This window comes from Phaeodactylum tricornutum, chromosome 21, assembly GCF_000150955.2.
Source record: "Phaeodactylum tricornutum CCAP 1055/1 chromosome 21, whole genome shotgun sequence".
In the NCBI taxonomy this organism is placed as follows: domain Eukaryota; phylum Bacillariophyta; class Bacillariophyceae; order Surirellales; family Neidiaceae; genus Phaeodactylum; species Phaeodactylum tricornutum.
The window spans coordinates 622,735-638,494 of NC_011689.1; the positions used below are offsets into that span (position 1 = coordinate 622,735).

The window sequence follows — 15,760 nt, forward strand, 5'->3', positions numbered from 1 at the left end:
ACTGGCAGATCATAAAAAGTCAATCAAATAGAGAGAGCCTCGCCCTGCAGAATTATTAAGGAAATTCCATCCATAAAAGTTGCCACATGTAGAGGAACCCAATAATAGAAAACATTTGAAAAGATGGCAATCTCAAATCAGGTCTTGCTATAACTACAACAAACGCGGACAGTTAACAATTTTATCTAAAAACAGATCGCTTGACTCGAATGCGCTGTCATTCAATTTCAATGCATCATTATGGCAAATCAAATGGGTAGGTCCTTCTCGAAACACTGTTTTAAAATTGACCGTTTTGCTTCTTCGGACATGAACGTGATGCCTGCCGAGGACAAACCTGAGCCTCCCAGCGACGGTGGCAAAATGAAAATCTTTCGTAACGCAAAGACAAAGCGGTATGCTCATGTCTAAAGATTCCTGCCATGAGAGCCAACGGCACAAAGGTGCTTTAGTGTACGCTGCATCCGGTAGCTGTAGGCTAGGAGAGTAAAATGGTTCTCGTTTCATCACGATCGTCACTCACGGATGTAACATCGGGGCACGTATGGTATAGCAGAACGTGCATGCGCTTCATCCAACCTGCCCCCTTGATGATGTGAAACGTTATGGTTTGTGTCGAAACTAAGTCAATGCCCCACTTGAAGCCGTAGCGCTCCCCCCACAATTTGTACTGTCGTTTCCAGAAGCCTCTCTGCGGATTCCTCGAGGCGACAAAGTAGGGATCCATACTCTGGAATCGTTGTCGATTGAAAACATCAACTGTGTCCGTGTGATGAATACCCAATTCTCTCAAGCAATATCCTAGCCAGCGATCTTCGGCAGGGTCTTCTCTGTCGGCCTCACACGTTGGCAGTGCTTCTTTGACGAAACGGTCCAAAGCCAGTCGGTTCAAAATGTGACCCCCTCCTCCACAAACAAATGCGAAACCAGCCCCCGCAACAATTCTCTGACCCAAGTATAATGGTATTTTGTCTCGACCATGTTTTGCCTCTACCGTAAACTCCAAGTAATTTCTCAAATTTTCCACAATCACGTACGTGTCGTCTCCTGCCACATGCACATAATCGTACTCCGCAATGTAGTGTTCGTGCACGTACGCCAATATAGAACGCGTCTTTTGCCACATATTGCCGTAAGCTTCGGGTCCAACGTGGGGCAAATCTACAGCCCCAAGCTCCGGAACAGTTCGGTTGGAGGCGGCCAAAAAGCCGTCACAGCGCCAACCCCAGGTATCACCAATCGCCGCAACTCGATCGTGATGAGCATCATACGTGTAGACGACACAAAGAATTTTGGGTGCTGCTGTTTCTGTGTGGTGGCTTACTGAGATGGAGGACGAGTTGGTGACGATGACTGGAGACTCGTTGGTGACGATGACTGGAGACTCGTTGGTGACGATGACTGCAGATTCGTTGGCGACAATGACTGCAGACTCGTTGGCGTACCTCGGCTCGGGCGCATTGACGACAACACGCTGCATCAGTTTCCAGCCCAATTCTTGCTCCGGTCCGCTTCCGGGTGGCTTTTGGCATATTTCTTCTTGTTCCGATTCCGTCATGGGTATGAAACTGGTGACATTGTTGTGCAGTGTATGGTTTAAGGGTAGAAGCGCCAGGACTCGACTCCTCACCTGGGTTGCGTCGGCGATGTACCCCCAGGAACCATCTTCGTCGCGAGCATCTGCGTATGGAAGATCAGTGACGGAGCGATTGCCCCTAACGGTTGAGCTGGTAGCGATAGGTGTAAGTCGCTGAGATTCTAGTGACGTTTGCAAAGACTGAAAAGGCGATTCTGCTGTTTTGCTGTGTCTCGAATGATTTTGTCCGGTCGCTGTGCCATACTGAAGTCCACTGCGTGTGATGTTATGTATCTGAGCCGATTGTAATTGTTTCGCTGCGGCAGAATTGACTGTGGCAAGCTGGGAGATTTCAAGATCCTGGACTTGCGAATCAATGTACTGCACCCATCCAACCAAGAACGAAGAGTTACTGAAAAGTGTGTAGGCCAACAGCGAACCCAGGAGAACCAAAGGGAACGAACAAACTTGGTGTAATCGTCCAAGACTTCGTCTCTTCCCCGTTCTGGGAAGGCCTTTCGTCTGACGCGAAAAGGATAACAACGGCATTCTTCGTTTTTGGCAATTACAATCAATGCGCTGATACTCCGAAAGCTCCGGGCTCTTGTTCTCAAACACCTTCACAACTTATTCCTTTTCAAGAAGGCAAGGTCCGCTTTGTAGCATCTCAGACGTAAATATACGCGTTCGCTATCCCGTCTCTGAAACTCGATGACAAACTCTGAGTTTTCTGAGGTTTTGAACGTCGATATACCACATACAAAATAAAATGTTGTTTCTGTTGTAACGCTTCCTTCCTATTATGAGATAACGTCTTTTGTTTCTATTTATTGCCTCTAGTCGTAGTACGTCACAGTACCTAATTTCGAAATTAGGGTTAGTAATGGACAATGATTGTTGTTTGACTGTGAGTACCGACACCTCTAGTTCGCAGCTCACTTTGTTTTCTCCAGAGAGAATTTTGTTGCCTTCCTGCCCTTCATAAGCTATGCATACACAGCATATATGAAGCGAGCTATAAATTGATAATGAAACTTGAGTTGCCCAGTATAAATGAGGAGGTTTGGCGCTACTAGATAAGAGCGAAAATTTATGTGTCACCACCAGTTTCAGATACGTATATTCGACAATTTCAACTATAGAGGCGTCATGCCGCAGGGTTCACGTCATTGAGAGAGGACGCGTGGGAGTTATGGTGTGGCGACAAAGGCACCGGAAACGGAGCATCGTGCGGTAGCACGTATTCTGATACTGATCCCGCAATGACCAAGGCCGACATGTCATCGGGTAGCCGGGAAACAGGGGTTCGTTGACAACAACATCCTCTCCAGTTCCACCAGCATCCCTTGTCGGTGGCATTGACGGCCGATCCGTATCGGTATACACCCCGTACTCTTTCGTTGGTAGTTTGCGAAACGGAAACGAGGACAGCGTGGTAAAACAATAAGGAGACCAACGACCAGGAACAGAGTAGAGTAAAGGTTCCAAACAAAACCGTCATAGGCATGCTTAGCATTGCCTGCCAGAGGCGATGAGAGGTGCGCTCTCCGTATTCCGCAACGCTGGGAAAGTCTGTCACGTTGATTCGGTACACGGGCCCTATCCCCGGGCTGTCGGCTACGGACATGATTTGGTAGGCGCCCAAAAAAAGCCGTAAGGCCGCCGCCGTGACTAGAATTGTCAAACCGCTGATAAAGCACAAAAATGCAAAGAATGCTCGGTGATTGCGTTCACCAATGCAGGAACCGGTCCATGGACAGTGCTGTCAACAAAAAGAGTTGATCAGTGAATGGCTATGGGTGGCAATCAAAAAAACACGGACTAATTCGCCTCCGGCGGTACGTGACACTTACGTGATCAAATTTGGAAACGCAAACATTGCACGAATTGCAGTGCTTGGATCTTGGCGGTCGAAAAATGTTACAGGTCGAGCAATAGCGATATCCCAAAGGCCCACCAATAGGAACCGCCACATCCAGGCCGTTTTCGTCGGTCATGAGTGGCACGGGTGGTTTGGCCGGGCTTGAAACCGAGGGTACAATGCCTGGATCCGTGAGTGCCGTCATCCAGAGTGTCACCATGGTACCTAGTGCCAGTACAAGACTGAGCCACATGATAGCTGTAGGGTTGGACAGTAACCAAGCGTGTTCTTGTCCGTCATTGTATTGATTGTGAGTGATACGGGCTAATCGCGGCAAGATAAAGGCAAAATGAAGAGTAACCCCGATGCAGACGAGGGCATTGGTTAGGAAAAAGCTGGGTGCATCCGATCCGAGCATGATCTTTCCACCACAAAGGAACAAGTGATTACCCATCCATGCTTCGTGTGCAGCAAAGGTATCGGCCGGGACGAAGCCACCCAATTGTGGTGTCGCTGTAGTGTTCTTGGCCGCCCAACCGGACCTCCCTCCGACAGAAACGAGGATGCACTCGCCACTGCGATCGGTTCCGTGCGACGGCACCACCGCGGATCGACGCAAGAGACCGGTGACACCCCCACCACCCGTGGTGTACCCATCATGTGTCACACCGTTGCTGTAACCCGCACTATTGGTCGCGGCACGGACTGGGGGACGCTTGTGCAAGGCAATGACGGGAGTTAGGGGTGTCGAAGTGAATCGGTAGTATCTTTGAATACTGGGATTCTGCGGTGGGTAAAAGTAATCCTGCGCCGTGACTGTTTGATCGCGTTGCAAGCGTTCCAACTCGGCAGGTTCTTGGACGGTGTCTTGAAAGAGCGAATTGCTGGTAGATTGCGTCAAGGTTGTTCCATTTAGTAGAGCGGTGGTTTCGTTGGACTGTCCCTTGGCTGGTGTCGTTCTCGAATCCTGCCGTTCGGGGACGTTTCTGGCGGTACCATCGTCCAGGGTCAAGTCAATAGACGCACTGCTGCCATTGCTGTAATTGCGACTACTTGATCCTTTCGGTGCTCTACTGGACACCGTTTCGGATGTCAATGTTGATGAATCCCCAAAGAGATAACTGTAGATGGAAGTCATGACGTTCGAGGGAGTAAGCGCCAAGCGTTCCCAGTCCACACTCGTGACTGTTTGGAATGTGACACCGTTCCACACAACGTGTGGTTCCTACTGATCGACTGGGATGGCTAGGTGATTTATAATACACTATAAGCGGGTATATCAACTTTGCCGACTACCGTGGTAAAGACACGGGAAAGTGAACTGTAAAGAGGACGCTCGGCTCTCTAGAGGGACGCCAAATTCCCCATGGTCGCCAACCACGACACTCCCAAACCTTCTTTCCATAACCCTGACCCGGTGAAAGGGGCATCTCCTGTAGGGAGAGGGATAGCGTTTGATGCTCCGAGGGGGAGACCCGTAGCGACGTACAGAACAAAGAATACCGGGTATCTCCGTCCGCCAACGCGAGCGTTACCTATGCCAACCTGCAATTTCGCCGATGCAAGCGCCGAACGTCTTCCACGTCAGAATCGTCGTCTGCCCTTCTATCAATTCGACGTCACAACAGAGAATCGCAAACCTTGCGTATATCCAACCATCGAAGGTTCCGATCTTTTGGCCTGCAAAATCCGGAACGGAATATGTTTTAGGTATTCTCACTAATGTCAAGTAACAATAGTCGACGGTTCGTATCTGTAACAAGTAAATCTCCCAAGCTGTCGTTAATCCATTGGGGGTCGAAAGCCGACTTCTGCAACAGTGGGTGGGAATCATGCGACGTGTCGCCGTGTTCGTGTTGGTCTTAAGCATGCCGTCAATGGCGGCAGCCTTTGCCCCACGACGATCCTGGACGACCGCGACAACACCAGCCGGAATAGAAACAGCCGCAACAATGGCACGCCGATCCTTATTGTCCAGTCTCCTCCGAGTCTCCACGGGTACAGATTCAGAAAAAGATACAAATGCAAGTACGGATTCGATCCAAACCGACAGTGTCGTTACTGAGGCCAGCGCACGCAATTCCAAGCTGGTTCGCAATGTTCCCCCCTTTCAGCGCATTCTCGCAGCGAATCGCGCCGAAATTGCTGTCCGTATCATGCGAGCGGCGACGGAACTCAACGCTGGTACGGTAGCCATGTACACACACGAAGATCGCTATTCGCAGCACCGTTGGGGGGCCGATCAGAGCTTTTTGCTCGACAAAAAAAACCCCACGAGTTCGCCCATTTCGGCCTATTTGGACATTCCGCAGATAATACGTCTCGCCCTGGATGCTGGTGTCGATGCTATCCATCCAGGCTACGGATTTCTGTCGGAAAGCCCAGAATTCGCGCAAGCGTGTGCTGACGCCAGCATTACCTTTGTTGGACCAACGGTGGAAAACCTTCAGCGATTTTCCGATAAGACCTCCGCCCGACAAGCCGCCATCGAAGCCGACGTTCCCGTCGTGCCCGGATCGGACGGTGCTTTGGAAACCGAAGCAGATGTTACGGCTTTCGTCGAAGCCAACGGATTGCCCGTCATTCTCAAAGCTGCCATGGGGGGCGGGGGCAAAGGCATGCGGGTGGTTCGTCGTATGGAAGACTTGATTCCCTTCTTCCAAGCCGCCAGCAGTGAAGCGCTCGCGAGTTTCGGGGACGGCGCAGTCTTTGTTGAACGCTTCGTGGAACGTCCGCGACACATTGAAGTGCAAATTATTGGAGACGGGACCGGCAATGTGGTACACTTGTGGGAACGCGATTGCAGTATCCAACGTCGCCACCAAAAGGTTATCGAAATGGCACCCGCCTGGACACTGCCGGACGAACTACGAGCACAGCTACATGAATACGCCGTCCGACTCACATCACAAGCCAAGTACAAGAACGCCGGGACAGTAGAGTTTTTGATTGATGCGGAACTGCGTCCTTACTTTATCGAAGTCAATCCCCGCATTCAGGTCGAACACACCGTCACGGAAGAAGTGACGGGAATCGATTTGGTCCAGGCCCAGATCAAAATTGCCGCCGGAGCTACGCTGGAGGAAGTTGGTTTGGTTCAAGCGAATATTCAACCCCGTGGTGTAGCGATCCAGTGCCGTGTGACGACGGAAAATCCCGAGCGAGACTTTGCCCCCGATACCGGGACCGTAACCCTCTATCGTCACTCCGCCGGTAAGGGTGTTCGAATGGACGGCATTGGATACTCCGGAATGACTATTACGCCTTACTTTGACTCCATGATTGTCAAGTACACGGCGCTGGGTGCGAACTTTCCGGAAACGGTCGCACGGATGAAGCGTGTTTTGCAAGAGTGCCGCATTCGGGGAGTCAAAACCAATGTTGGATTCTTACTCAACGTCTTGTCGCATCCCGAGTTCGAGACGGGTATCGTTACGACATCCTTTATCGACGAAAATCCGCAACTGAAACAAACGAGCATGTCCATGTACGACTTTGCGTCGGAAGAACAAGCCGATCCGCGGAAGACTTTCGCAACAGAACGTTTGGTACGATATCTGGCCAACTTGGCCGTCAACGGACAACCACCCGAGTTGGGCGCCGACTCCCAAAAACTTACCCGTACCACCGCCATCGCGGATATTCCCGCTCCCGAGATTCGCTCCGAGGGAAATGCTGCCGTTCCTTCCGATGAGTCGCCAAATCAACCCGGTTGGCGTCATCTGTTGCTCGAACAAGGACCAAAAGCCTACGCCAAGGCCGTCCGCGAGCACCAAGGTTTGCTTATCACGGATACCACTTGGCGTGACGCGCACCAGTCATTACTGGCGACCCGCATGCGGACGCAAGAACTCATCAAGAGCGCCGATTACACCAACATGGCTCTCGCTAACGCCTTTTCCCTAGAAATGTGGGGTGGTGCCACATTTGACGTGGCCATGCGATTTTTGCGCGAATGTCCCTGGGAGAGACTGGAAGCATTACGGGAAAAAGTACCCAATGTGCCCTTTCAAATGTTACTGCGGGGTGCCAACGCCGTTGGATACACGAACTACGCTGACAATGTCGTGCACAAGTTTTGCAAGCAAGCACACGATTCGGGTGTTGATGTTTTTCGTGTGTTTGATTCATTGAATTACATTGAGAATCTTCAGTTGGGTGTCGACGCAGCCGGAGAAGCCGGTGGCTTTGTCGAAGGTGCCATGTCGTACACGGGAGACGTTGCGGATCCCACCAAGGGCAAGTATTCGTTGGAGTACTACATGAACTTGGCCAGCGAGTTGGTCGACATGGGCGTCCACTCTCTCGCAATCAAAGACATGGCCGGTCTCCTGACACCCAAGGCTTCCACATTATTGGTCAGTGCCTTACGCGAAGCCCATCCGGATATTCCTATTCATGTACACACACACGATACGGCCGGGAGCGGAGTGGCTTCCATGCTGGCTGCTGCACAAGCCGGTGCCGATATTGTGGATTCGTCAATGGATGCTTTTTCCGGAATGACATCGCAGCCCTCGCTAGGTGCGCTCGTGGCCAACTTGGCGGGAACCGAGCGTGACACCGGCATTCAGCTTTCGAACCTGCCACCACTTAATTCGTACTGGGAAGACGTGCGTTCGCTGTACGCTCCGTTCGAGTCGGGGCAACTGAGTGGGTCGTCTGATGTTTACTTCCACGAAATTCCGGGCGGTCAGTATACCAATCTACTTTTCCAGTCCAAGCAACTCGGTTTGAGTGATCGCTGGACAGAAATCAAAACGAAGTATGCTGAAGCCAATATTATTTTAGGTGACATCCCCAAAGTCACACCTTCGTCCAAGGTTGTCGGTGACTTGGCACAGTTTTTAGTCTCCCAAAACTTGGAAGCGAATGAGGTATTGGAAAAGGCCGATACTTTGGCTTTTCCTGACTCGGTTATCAACTACTTAAAGGGAGATATTGGTGTCCCTCCAGGGGGATTTCCGGAACCGTTGCGAAACAAGGTATTGCAAAGTCGGAACTTGGAACCGATCGAAGGACGACCCGGAAAGTTCTTGCCTGATTACAACTTTGACAAGGAACGTGAGTTGCTAGAAAAACGTTTCGGGAAGGCCAACATTGACGAGAAGGATTGCCTTTCGTACGCGTTGTACCCGGATGTCTTCACGGAATGGAAAGATTTTCAAGCTTTGTACGGTGACGTTGGCAAACTCCCAACTCGCTTGTTCCTCAACCCAATGCAAGTAGGCGACGAAGTTGAAATTGAAATCGCAAAGGGCCAGACCTTGATCGTGGAACTCGTTTCTATCCAAGACGTGAAGGAGGACGGTACCCGCACCGTCATTTTTGAAGTCAACGGTGAACCCTGGTACATGCCGGTAACGGACCAGAACTTGTTAGGAGATTCGGCGGTTCGCGAAAAGGCGGTCGCTCCTGGTCAAGTCGGCGCGTCCATGCCAGGAGTGGTAGTTGGCTTGAAAGTTAAAGCAGGAGACACCGTACAAGAAGGTGAAACCGTAGCGACCTTGTCGGCCATGAAGATGGAAACCTCAATTCCGGCGACGGCATCGGGTGTTATCAAGCGTGTGCTTGTCAACGTGGGCGACAAGGTCAACGGAGACGATCTCATCCTTGAGATTGAATAAACAATAGAAGTACGTTTTGTCAACACAAGCATACCCTTTACGCACGGTTTAAAGGACATAAGTCACCAGAATTGGAAGCACACTGATTTCTTCCATACAGAAAAGGTTTGGTTTCTAAACACAAATTCATGTACTATGCAAACAACAAAGGATCTATATGGACGAAAACAGTATACGATGCATTGGCTTGGGGCCACGAAACATGCTATACCGGAAGCGCAAAGTTCAACGTCGCCTTTTAGCAGCACGTATCGTTTCGTTCTTCGTAGGTGCTACTCGTTTGTCGGCGCAAATCGATCGGCGGAACGGACGGCGGCACAAAAAGTTGCGGCGGTTGCGACCGCCGTTTGTAGTCTTCGTATTGCAAAGCAAGCCGTGCCACTTCATGAAACGCTTCATCGACATTTACGGCAGTCTTGGCAGAGGTTTCAAAATGTGGAAAAGGTATGCTGCCCATGGAGTGTGCACCGGCTGCATCTCGGCACCATTGTTCGGCACGAGCTAATGGTACCAATCGGTCGTTGACCTATGTAGAATTCATTCAATTAGAGCCGATCCACAAACGTTACGAGTGAGGCTTTCAAAGTGCTGCCACTAAGCTGCGCGTCGAACTCTCCATCCTAGCGTACCTTGTCGACTTTGTTGCCCAAGACTGCGAATGGAAATTGCGCAGCTGTCTCACTAAGACCAGGTACCATCATGCTCCCGCCCACTTGATCGAGAAATTCCTGTCGCCAGTGATTAAGATTATCGATACTGTGCAGGTCAGTTACGTCATAGCAGAGCAAAGCCGCATCGGCTCCCCGATAAAATCCTACGCCCAAGGATTGGAACCTTTCTTGGCCTGCTGTATCCCATATCTGTAACATGACAACATGCCTCTGGCCAAAGGCGTCCGTAACGACGACCTGTTTGGTTAAAAAGTCGGCCCCGATTGTAGCTTTGTACTGTCCGGTGAATTTCCCAGTCGAATAGCGATTCATTAAGGAAGTCTTTCCCACTCTGTAAATAAAGCAAAGGGTCCGTTTGTGAGGGAAAGCTTCTCCAACGTGTCGAGTGTGGTAGCGCTTCCTTCACACAGCTATACCAACTTCGCAAAAGGACGTACCCAGAGTCACCGAGGATTACTATCTTCAATGTTTTCGGCCGGTGAGCAGCCATGCTTTCTCGTTCTGGAGCACGTGTTGCTCAGTGTCAATTACCTGCACTGCTGGGAAGCGATTGCAATGGATCGCTCGGGCTGCCTATGTACAGCACTGAATAGCTCAATCTAAGACAACTATCTAGACTTCCGAAAAAAGAGACTGACAGAGAGTAACCACGAATGATCGAGATAGGCAGCTAGCTGTAAAGGTAGTTCTTTCTGCAGTCGTATGGAGGGCTTTCCATGCAGGTTTCGACAAATTGCAAACTCTTTGTATTGCACATTGATTCTCTATTATTGTGAAATAGGAGGTACCCTCCACGTTCGGCTCCACACGGGCGTCTGGGCTGCTGTACGGGTACTTCGTTATTTGGCCTGTAACGATCTTGCTTCTAGTTTACAGTCACTAGCTAGAAGATAGAGAATACCGTGTTATGGGGACCAAGCTAATGGAACGAGAGGTTTAATGTAAATTGAGCTAATCTCAGATGAATGCTAATTAATAGATCATCGCAGGGACGCGTGCTTGGTGGCTTCCTCCTGTACAACAGTACATTATTCGACCTCGTCGTGAAAGATTTGTTCTGACAGCATCGAAAAGTGAAGTTCATCGTTGCCTTGCCATAGTAGTCCAGTCCAAACGGACAGCTACTTCTTTAGGGACCCCAGGCAGTCAAAATTCCCGCTGCAAAATGCGAAGAAACAAGCTGATCTTCATTCCAATCTTCTCAGGATCTCCTAGAAATTATAGTCTTTTGTGACTTTATCCGCCTCCTTGGTTCTTTTGTGCCCGACGACCAACGGCCTCCTCCGCACGCTTTTTGAGCAATTCCATCTTTTCAGCCTTGCGCTTTGCTTCTGAATCGGCCTCGTCCTCATTGGTACTCTCAGCCGCAGTTTCTACCCTTACCTTTTCCTTGCGGCGGGCCATCGCCTCTTCCGCACGCTTTTGCAGCGAATCCATTTTTTCAGCTTTCCGCCTCGCTTCATCCGCCGCTGCTGCGGCTTCTTTTCTTGCTTTCGCTGCAGTCTTTTGTAAGGTTTTCAGGTCGTCCTCATCGTCGCCAAGGTTGGCTGCGCCGTCTTCAGTTGGCAGAAAAGCAGTTTTTGCGGCAGGGGCATCCGGTTGGAACCGAGTGCCATCGCTGTTACGATTAGCCATGAGAAATTCACCATCTTGCTCTTGGGATAATTGGTTCACAAAGTCTGGAATATTGTCAAACATATTGCGACCGTTCCGAAATCGTCGCGACGGTACCCCGCGCAAAGAACCAACGGCCGAACCGCCACCAATGATTACTTCCAACCCGTCCAAAGGATCAAGAGCAGGCGGAGGTATCATTCCAGAACCACCCTCCATTGGCGTATCTACCTCAATGCGACGATTGATTTCCAAGTTTTTGGCTTTCATTTTTTTGATGATCGAGTCTGCTCGTCGGACCAGCGCTAATCCGACAGTTACAGGCTCTCCCGTGGACCCTGGCTCGGCAACTGACGTCAACACTCCAACTTCAATTTCTGCATTGCTGCCCAGCACAAACACTTTGTCTCCTGCTCTCGGAACTCTTGTCAAGTTTTCCACGATGCTTCGATCACCAGCTGACTGGTAATCGTAAACATTGAAATCATCATCGAAAACAACCTGATACAGCATTCGAGGTGGCCCTCTTGGATTCTTGACGACGGACGCGATCCCTTCCTGACCAAGGTAACATCCTTTTTCCATATTGATTGTATAATCTAAATGCAATTCTAGCGGCGTGGGTGGTGCAAGAAATGAGTCCTTTTGGTTGGCCAGCATTTCACGTTCAAACCCCACGGACCCCGATTCGATGCGCAGGCTTTCAAACTCAAGAGCACCGATCTGGACGGGTCCTTTCGTGTTACCATCCGAAATCAGAAAGTCCCAAACATGTGTTCCTATCTTTTCGTGATCATTTAAGAAGCAAAAGGTGTAGCCGACGGCCGCACACGAATTGACGCTTGTTGAGGGTACAATGAGTAGAGAAGGATCAACACCACCCTGTAGAGGAATCATCGTACATTGTCGAGCCGAAGGCAGCTGAAAACAGTTGTTGTTCTTAAGGTCAATTCGCGGTAAAATTTGCTCGTTGAAAACTGTTCGAACATCTTCGATATTGGTTGAAACGAGGTCAAAAATGCAAGAGGAGCTGGTGCTATCAATGAGCTCGACTTGGTCGAGGGGAAAAATATACGGATCCAACTTGCGAAAAAGACTTTCTCCTGCGTGACCGGGCGACGTCAACATGTATCCAGAGTCGACACTCGTGATCGCGACGGATAATCGGTCTACAAGGCGCCCTTTTCCGTTCAGCAAACAAGCCTGGTAGAAAGATCCAAGGGAATCTACGAGACCAGAGGCGGAAAACGTTTGGGTTAATTTGTTGTTGAGAAAACTCAAACAGCCATCGCCATTGACACCCACAACGCCAAACTTTAGAGGCGTTTCGTCCAATTTCCATCCAATACACTGTCCGGAACGTAAGGCACTGCGAACAGCTTCCCCGCGCAAGGAAGCGGGTGTGTTCTCCGGATAACTGCTCGCTAAATTGGTTTCAAACTGCAACAAACCTTCGTTTGGTGGGACATACTCGTAGTCTAAAGAACCTCTCAGGCAAACGACTCCAGATTTCTCTATTCTAAGATTTACTTTTGTTGGAAACGATGTGATTTGGATGATCCAAGTCATCAACATCACGGACGTCGCTAGCCAGAACAGAAACCCCATGTTGACAATAGATGCTGGAAAATGTGACCAGCGCATGGGATGGACTAATACTAGAGCTAGAATTATGGTATTTGCTTTGCCAACGATGACGTATGTACGACATGGTAGTCCAACGAATCGGACCGCCTGTTCGGATACGAACGCACCAACAGTAAATTGCGTAGAATTTCTCTGTAGGGTATGGTACAAGGAGGAATCTTTGACTTTTCTTTTCGATGCTGTCGAGATTTACAAACACGTTGAAAAGTGACTTGCTGAAAACACTAGTTGTTGCGCAAATTCCGACCATGGTGCGCGTCTTTTATGAGCCCCCTCCTTTTGGTGTGGGAACAGATCTGAACAGGTCAGGATATGGTGTCCACGGTGGCGGTCTCTTCAAAGGCTTGTTGGAAAGGGCCAGCAAGATGCGCCCCATCGTTTCTATTGGAGTTCCGGTGACGGTGATCTTCATGATCGCCTCCATTCCACTCAGTACGTTTTGGTATTCCGGATTCCATTAGCGTATCTTAACTTTTTGGAATCTCATCAACTGTAAACTGTGCAATTTTGTTCGTTGCTACTGTCTAGTGTTCAACAAGCTCCCTTTCTCCATGGATCCGGAGTATCAGGCGGCTCAGCGCGCATATATGCGTTACCACAATATGAATCCCATTTTCGGTATCAGCAGCAAGTAAGTGTGCTACGAAATGTTGGATTTGTTCCATCCTGCTCTCCAATTGTCAGACACACTGAAGCAAAATGAAGAAGGGATCAAGGGGATTGGAGGTTTCGACGTCTACTGCCAGCTTGAAGCTTTGGGATGTATTTGTTGTCTTACCGTATTCTCTTCTCCTGATATTTTTAGACGCGCTCGGGCCATGGACGCCGATCCGTAATCGTGGTCTCCTACACGTCGACGATTGGGAATGATGATTGTGAAGCATTCACAAGTGCAGTCCCATCGGATGTATTGATCGTATTGTTTAATGAATCATTAACAGTAAGTAGGAACGTTTACATGACATTTTAGATGTTATAATGTGATGCCTACGAGAAAAGCCATAGACAGCGCACTTTTTGTCAGTTCATACAGTTCGGTTCACAGTAAGCAGAGTTTCCCGTCCAATTTGACGGGATTGAACGTGCCCCACATGTTCGTCATTTTTGTTCCATCCTGTCTATAATTTCATATCTTCTAAAGCTCTGCGGGGTTGTTAGAGACCCTAAAATCTTTGGCTAGGTAGAAAAGATCACTGACGACGTGCCAACTGTTCCCGATGCCGCTCAAACTGCCTGGGCAGCTTTCATCCGTCTTTTCGACGAGCTCCGGAAGATTTGCAGGGAATTCATTGGTATTTTGCCAATGCTGTATGACTACCATATGGACTTTCCCGAACCACAATTCTCCGCTTTGTCTCCTTTGCATTCACAGGCTCATAAATTTGAAACCAGTTCCCAAGTTATTTCAGCAACACATCCACAATTGTTCAGTTTTCTGAAACTCTGCTTCTTTTTCCTTACCTGCCAGCAAGGTGCTGCAACACTCCAGGGTGGTCCTATGGTCGGGGAATCCGGAAACCAAGACGATCTCATTCCCAGAGCTCTTAAATCGGGTAAGGGATCTTCAAGCTCCAAGGACCCGAAATCTTCTCAACGCTCCACAACACTCAAGATAACTGTGCGCAACTTAGCCTATCTCCAACCCATGTCTGGCTTTTTTGTCATGGCCCACAACGCTCATGCCACTCCGCTCTTCCAGCTTGGCGAACCTGCGACGGATGCGCTTGCAACTCTTGCTGAAGAGGGCGACGCGAGCGCTCTTGTCAACATGTTCAGCGAAATGGAAACCACGGGCGTGGACCAGTCCTCCATCGGTGTGTTCAGTAACGGAGGCCCGTTGACTCCCTTTGAGTCGCTCACCTTTGAGGTCAAGGTTTCAAAAAAGTATCCATACGTGTCCTTTGCGAGTATGGCAATCAACACCAACGACTGCTTTATCGGCATTAACGCCCGCGAACTTGTCCCTGGTATGTCGTTCACGGTTCCCGGCTACGATTCCGGCACGGAGGAAAACAACGAGGATTGCGGCTTCATCCCTGGTCCCTTTTGCCAAGACATTAACACTGACAGTGCCGCCGCTGGAAATGGTGAGGGAGTGGTTCACGTCCATCGTGGCGTGCATGGCGTCGCAGATTTGATCCCCGCCGAGCTTGATTGGCGCAACCCGATGTTGTTGGTGACTGTGGAGTAGCATAGTATTGCTACTAATGCATTGTACAAGTTGGTTTTGGGATAAAAGGAATGCATACATTTTGCCAAAGTCTGAACTCAAACTAGTCCATCGCATCATACCAAGGCTTGGCCCACGCTGGTAGTGGAGCAATCACTCCATAGTCTAGGAATAATTCTTCGTGTACAGCGATCGGTTTTGTAGCGCGAACAGCAGCGCCAAAGTTTGATCCGACTCTTCCGTCGAGCAGAACCACTTCGTTGGTTCCGGCATCGTAATACCAGGGGGAGTTGTCGGAACGAACTTCGTTCGGGATCTGGTAGAGTGATTGTTTGTCGAGCGATGCCTTGAAGTGTGGTGTAAGGACGTTCGACCAAGCAAAAGATAGCACGTTCACGTTGGCACGCTTTACAGAATGATTGACAAAATGTGCACAGGCATTTGGGTTTGCATCTAAAATTCTGTTTCCAACTCTTAAAGCAGCCCCATCGAGATATCCACCACCGATGGAATGCAGGTTGAGAATATACGCATTTTCGCATGGTGGACTACCAGAAGGTGTAATCTGATTGGCGAGATAAAGAAAGGAGTCAT

The 15,760-nt window shown here is 49.6% G+C and overlaps 6 protein-coding genes across 6 annotated transcripts; 2 read left to right on the plus strand and 4 right to left on the minus strand.

Annotated features, from left to right (window-relative positions):
- Positions 1–478: 478 nt before the first annotated feature.
- PHATRDRAFT_49337 (predicted protein) lies at positions 479–2,222 on the minus strand (the record flags this gene model as incomplete). Its single annotated transcript, XM_002183998.1, has 1 exon — positions 479–2,222. The coding sequence occupies exon 1, from the start codon at positions 2,123–2,125 to the stop codon at positions 479–481; it is 1,647 nt and encodes a 548-aa protein (XP_002184034.1). The 5' UTR covers positions 2,126–2,222.
- A 720-nt stretch (positions 2,223–2,942) lies between these two features.
- On the minus strand, positions 2,943–3,657 carry PHATRDRAFT_15768 (predicted protein; the record flags this gene model as incomplete). The annotated part of the gene is made up of 3 exons (XM_002183999.1): positions 2,943–3,138; positions 3,202–3,338; positions 3,430–3,657. Coding segments are annotated over 3 exons (561 nt in total), but the record flags the coding sequence as incomplete, so codon positions are not given.
- A 1,521-nt stretch (positions 3,658–5,178) lies between these two features.
- Positions 5,179–9,064, plus strand: PYC2 (precursor of carboxylase pyruvate carboxylase; the record flags this gene model as incomplete). Its single annotated transcript, XM_002183870.1, has 1 exon — positions 5,179–9,064. Exon 1 carries the CDS (start codon positions 5,270–5,272, stop codon positions 9,062–9,064), a length of 3,795 nt encoding a protein of 1,264 aa, XP_002183906.1. The 5' UTR covers positions 5,179–5,269.
- A 238-nt stretch (positions 9,065–9,302) lies between these two features.
- On the minus strand, positions 9,303–10,379 carry Rab7 (predicted protein; the record flags this gene model as incomplete). The annotated part of the gene is made up of 3 exons (XM_002184000.1): positions 10,173–10,379; positions 9,694–10,066; positions 9,303–9,590 (listed from the first exon to the last, which is right to left on the minus strand). Exons 1-3 carry the CDS (start codon positions 10,223–10,225, stop codon positions 9,303–9,305), a joined length of 714 nt encoding a protein of 237 aa, XP_002184036.1. The 5' UTR covers positions 10,226–10,379.
- A 277-nt stretch (positions 10,380–10,656) lies between these two features.
- PHATRDRAFT_49341 (predicted protein) lies at positions 10,657–12,968 on the minus strand. Its single transcript, XM_002184001.1, has one exon. It carries the CDS (start codon positions 12,955–12,957, stop codon positions 10,972–10,974), a length of 1,986 nt encoding a protein of 661 aa, XP_002184037.1. The 5' UTR covers positions 12,958–12,968; the 3' UTR covers positions 10,657–10,971.
- A 226-nt stretch (positions 12,969–13,194) lies between these two features.
- Positions 13,195–15,606, plus strand: PHATRDRAFT_49342 (predicted protein). The gene is made up of 4 exons (XM_002183871.1): positions 13,195–13,428; positions 13,525–13,627; positions 13,802–13,936; positions 14,177–15,606. The coding sequence occupies exon 4, from the start codon at positions 14,300–14,302 to the stop codon at positions 15,185–15,187; it is 888 nt and encodes a 295-aa protein (XP_002183907.1). The 5' UTR covers positions 13,195–13,428; positions 13,525–13,627; positions 13,802–13,936; positions 14,177–14,299; the 3' UTR covers positions 15,188–15,606.
- Positions 15,607–15,760: the final 154 nt, after the last annotated feature.

Excerpts from the sequence above, each read along its gene's own strand:
- PHATRDRAFT_49341 (XM_002184001.1), bottom strand. The coding sequence starts at position 12,957 with ATGGGGTTTCTGTTCTGGCTAGCGACGTCCGTGATGTTGATGACTTGG.
- PHATRDRAFT_49342 (XM_002183871.1), top strand. The coding sequence starts at position 14,300 with ATGCTGTATGACTACCATATGGACTTTCCCGAACCACAATTCTCCGCT.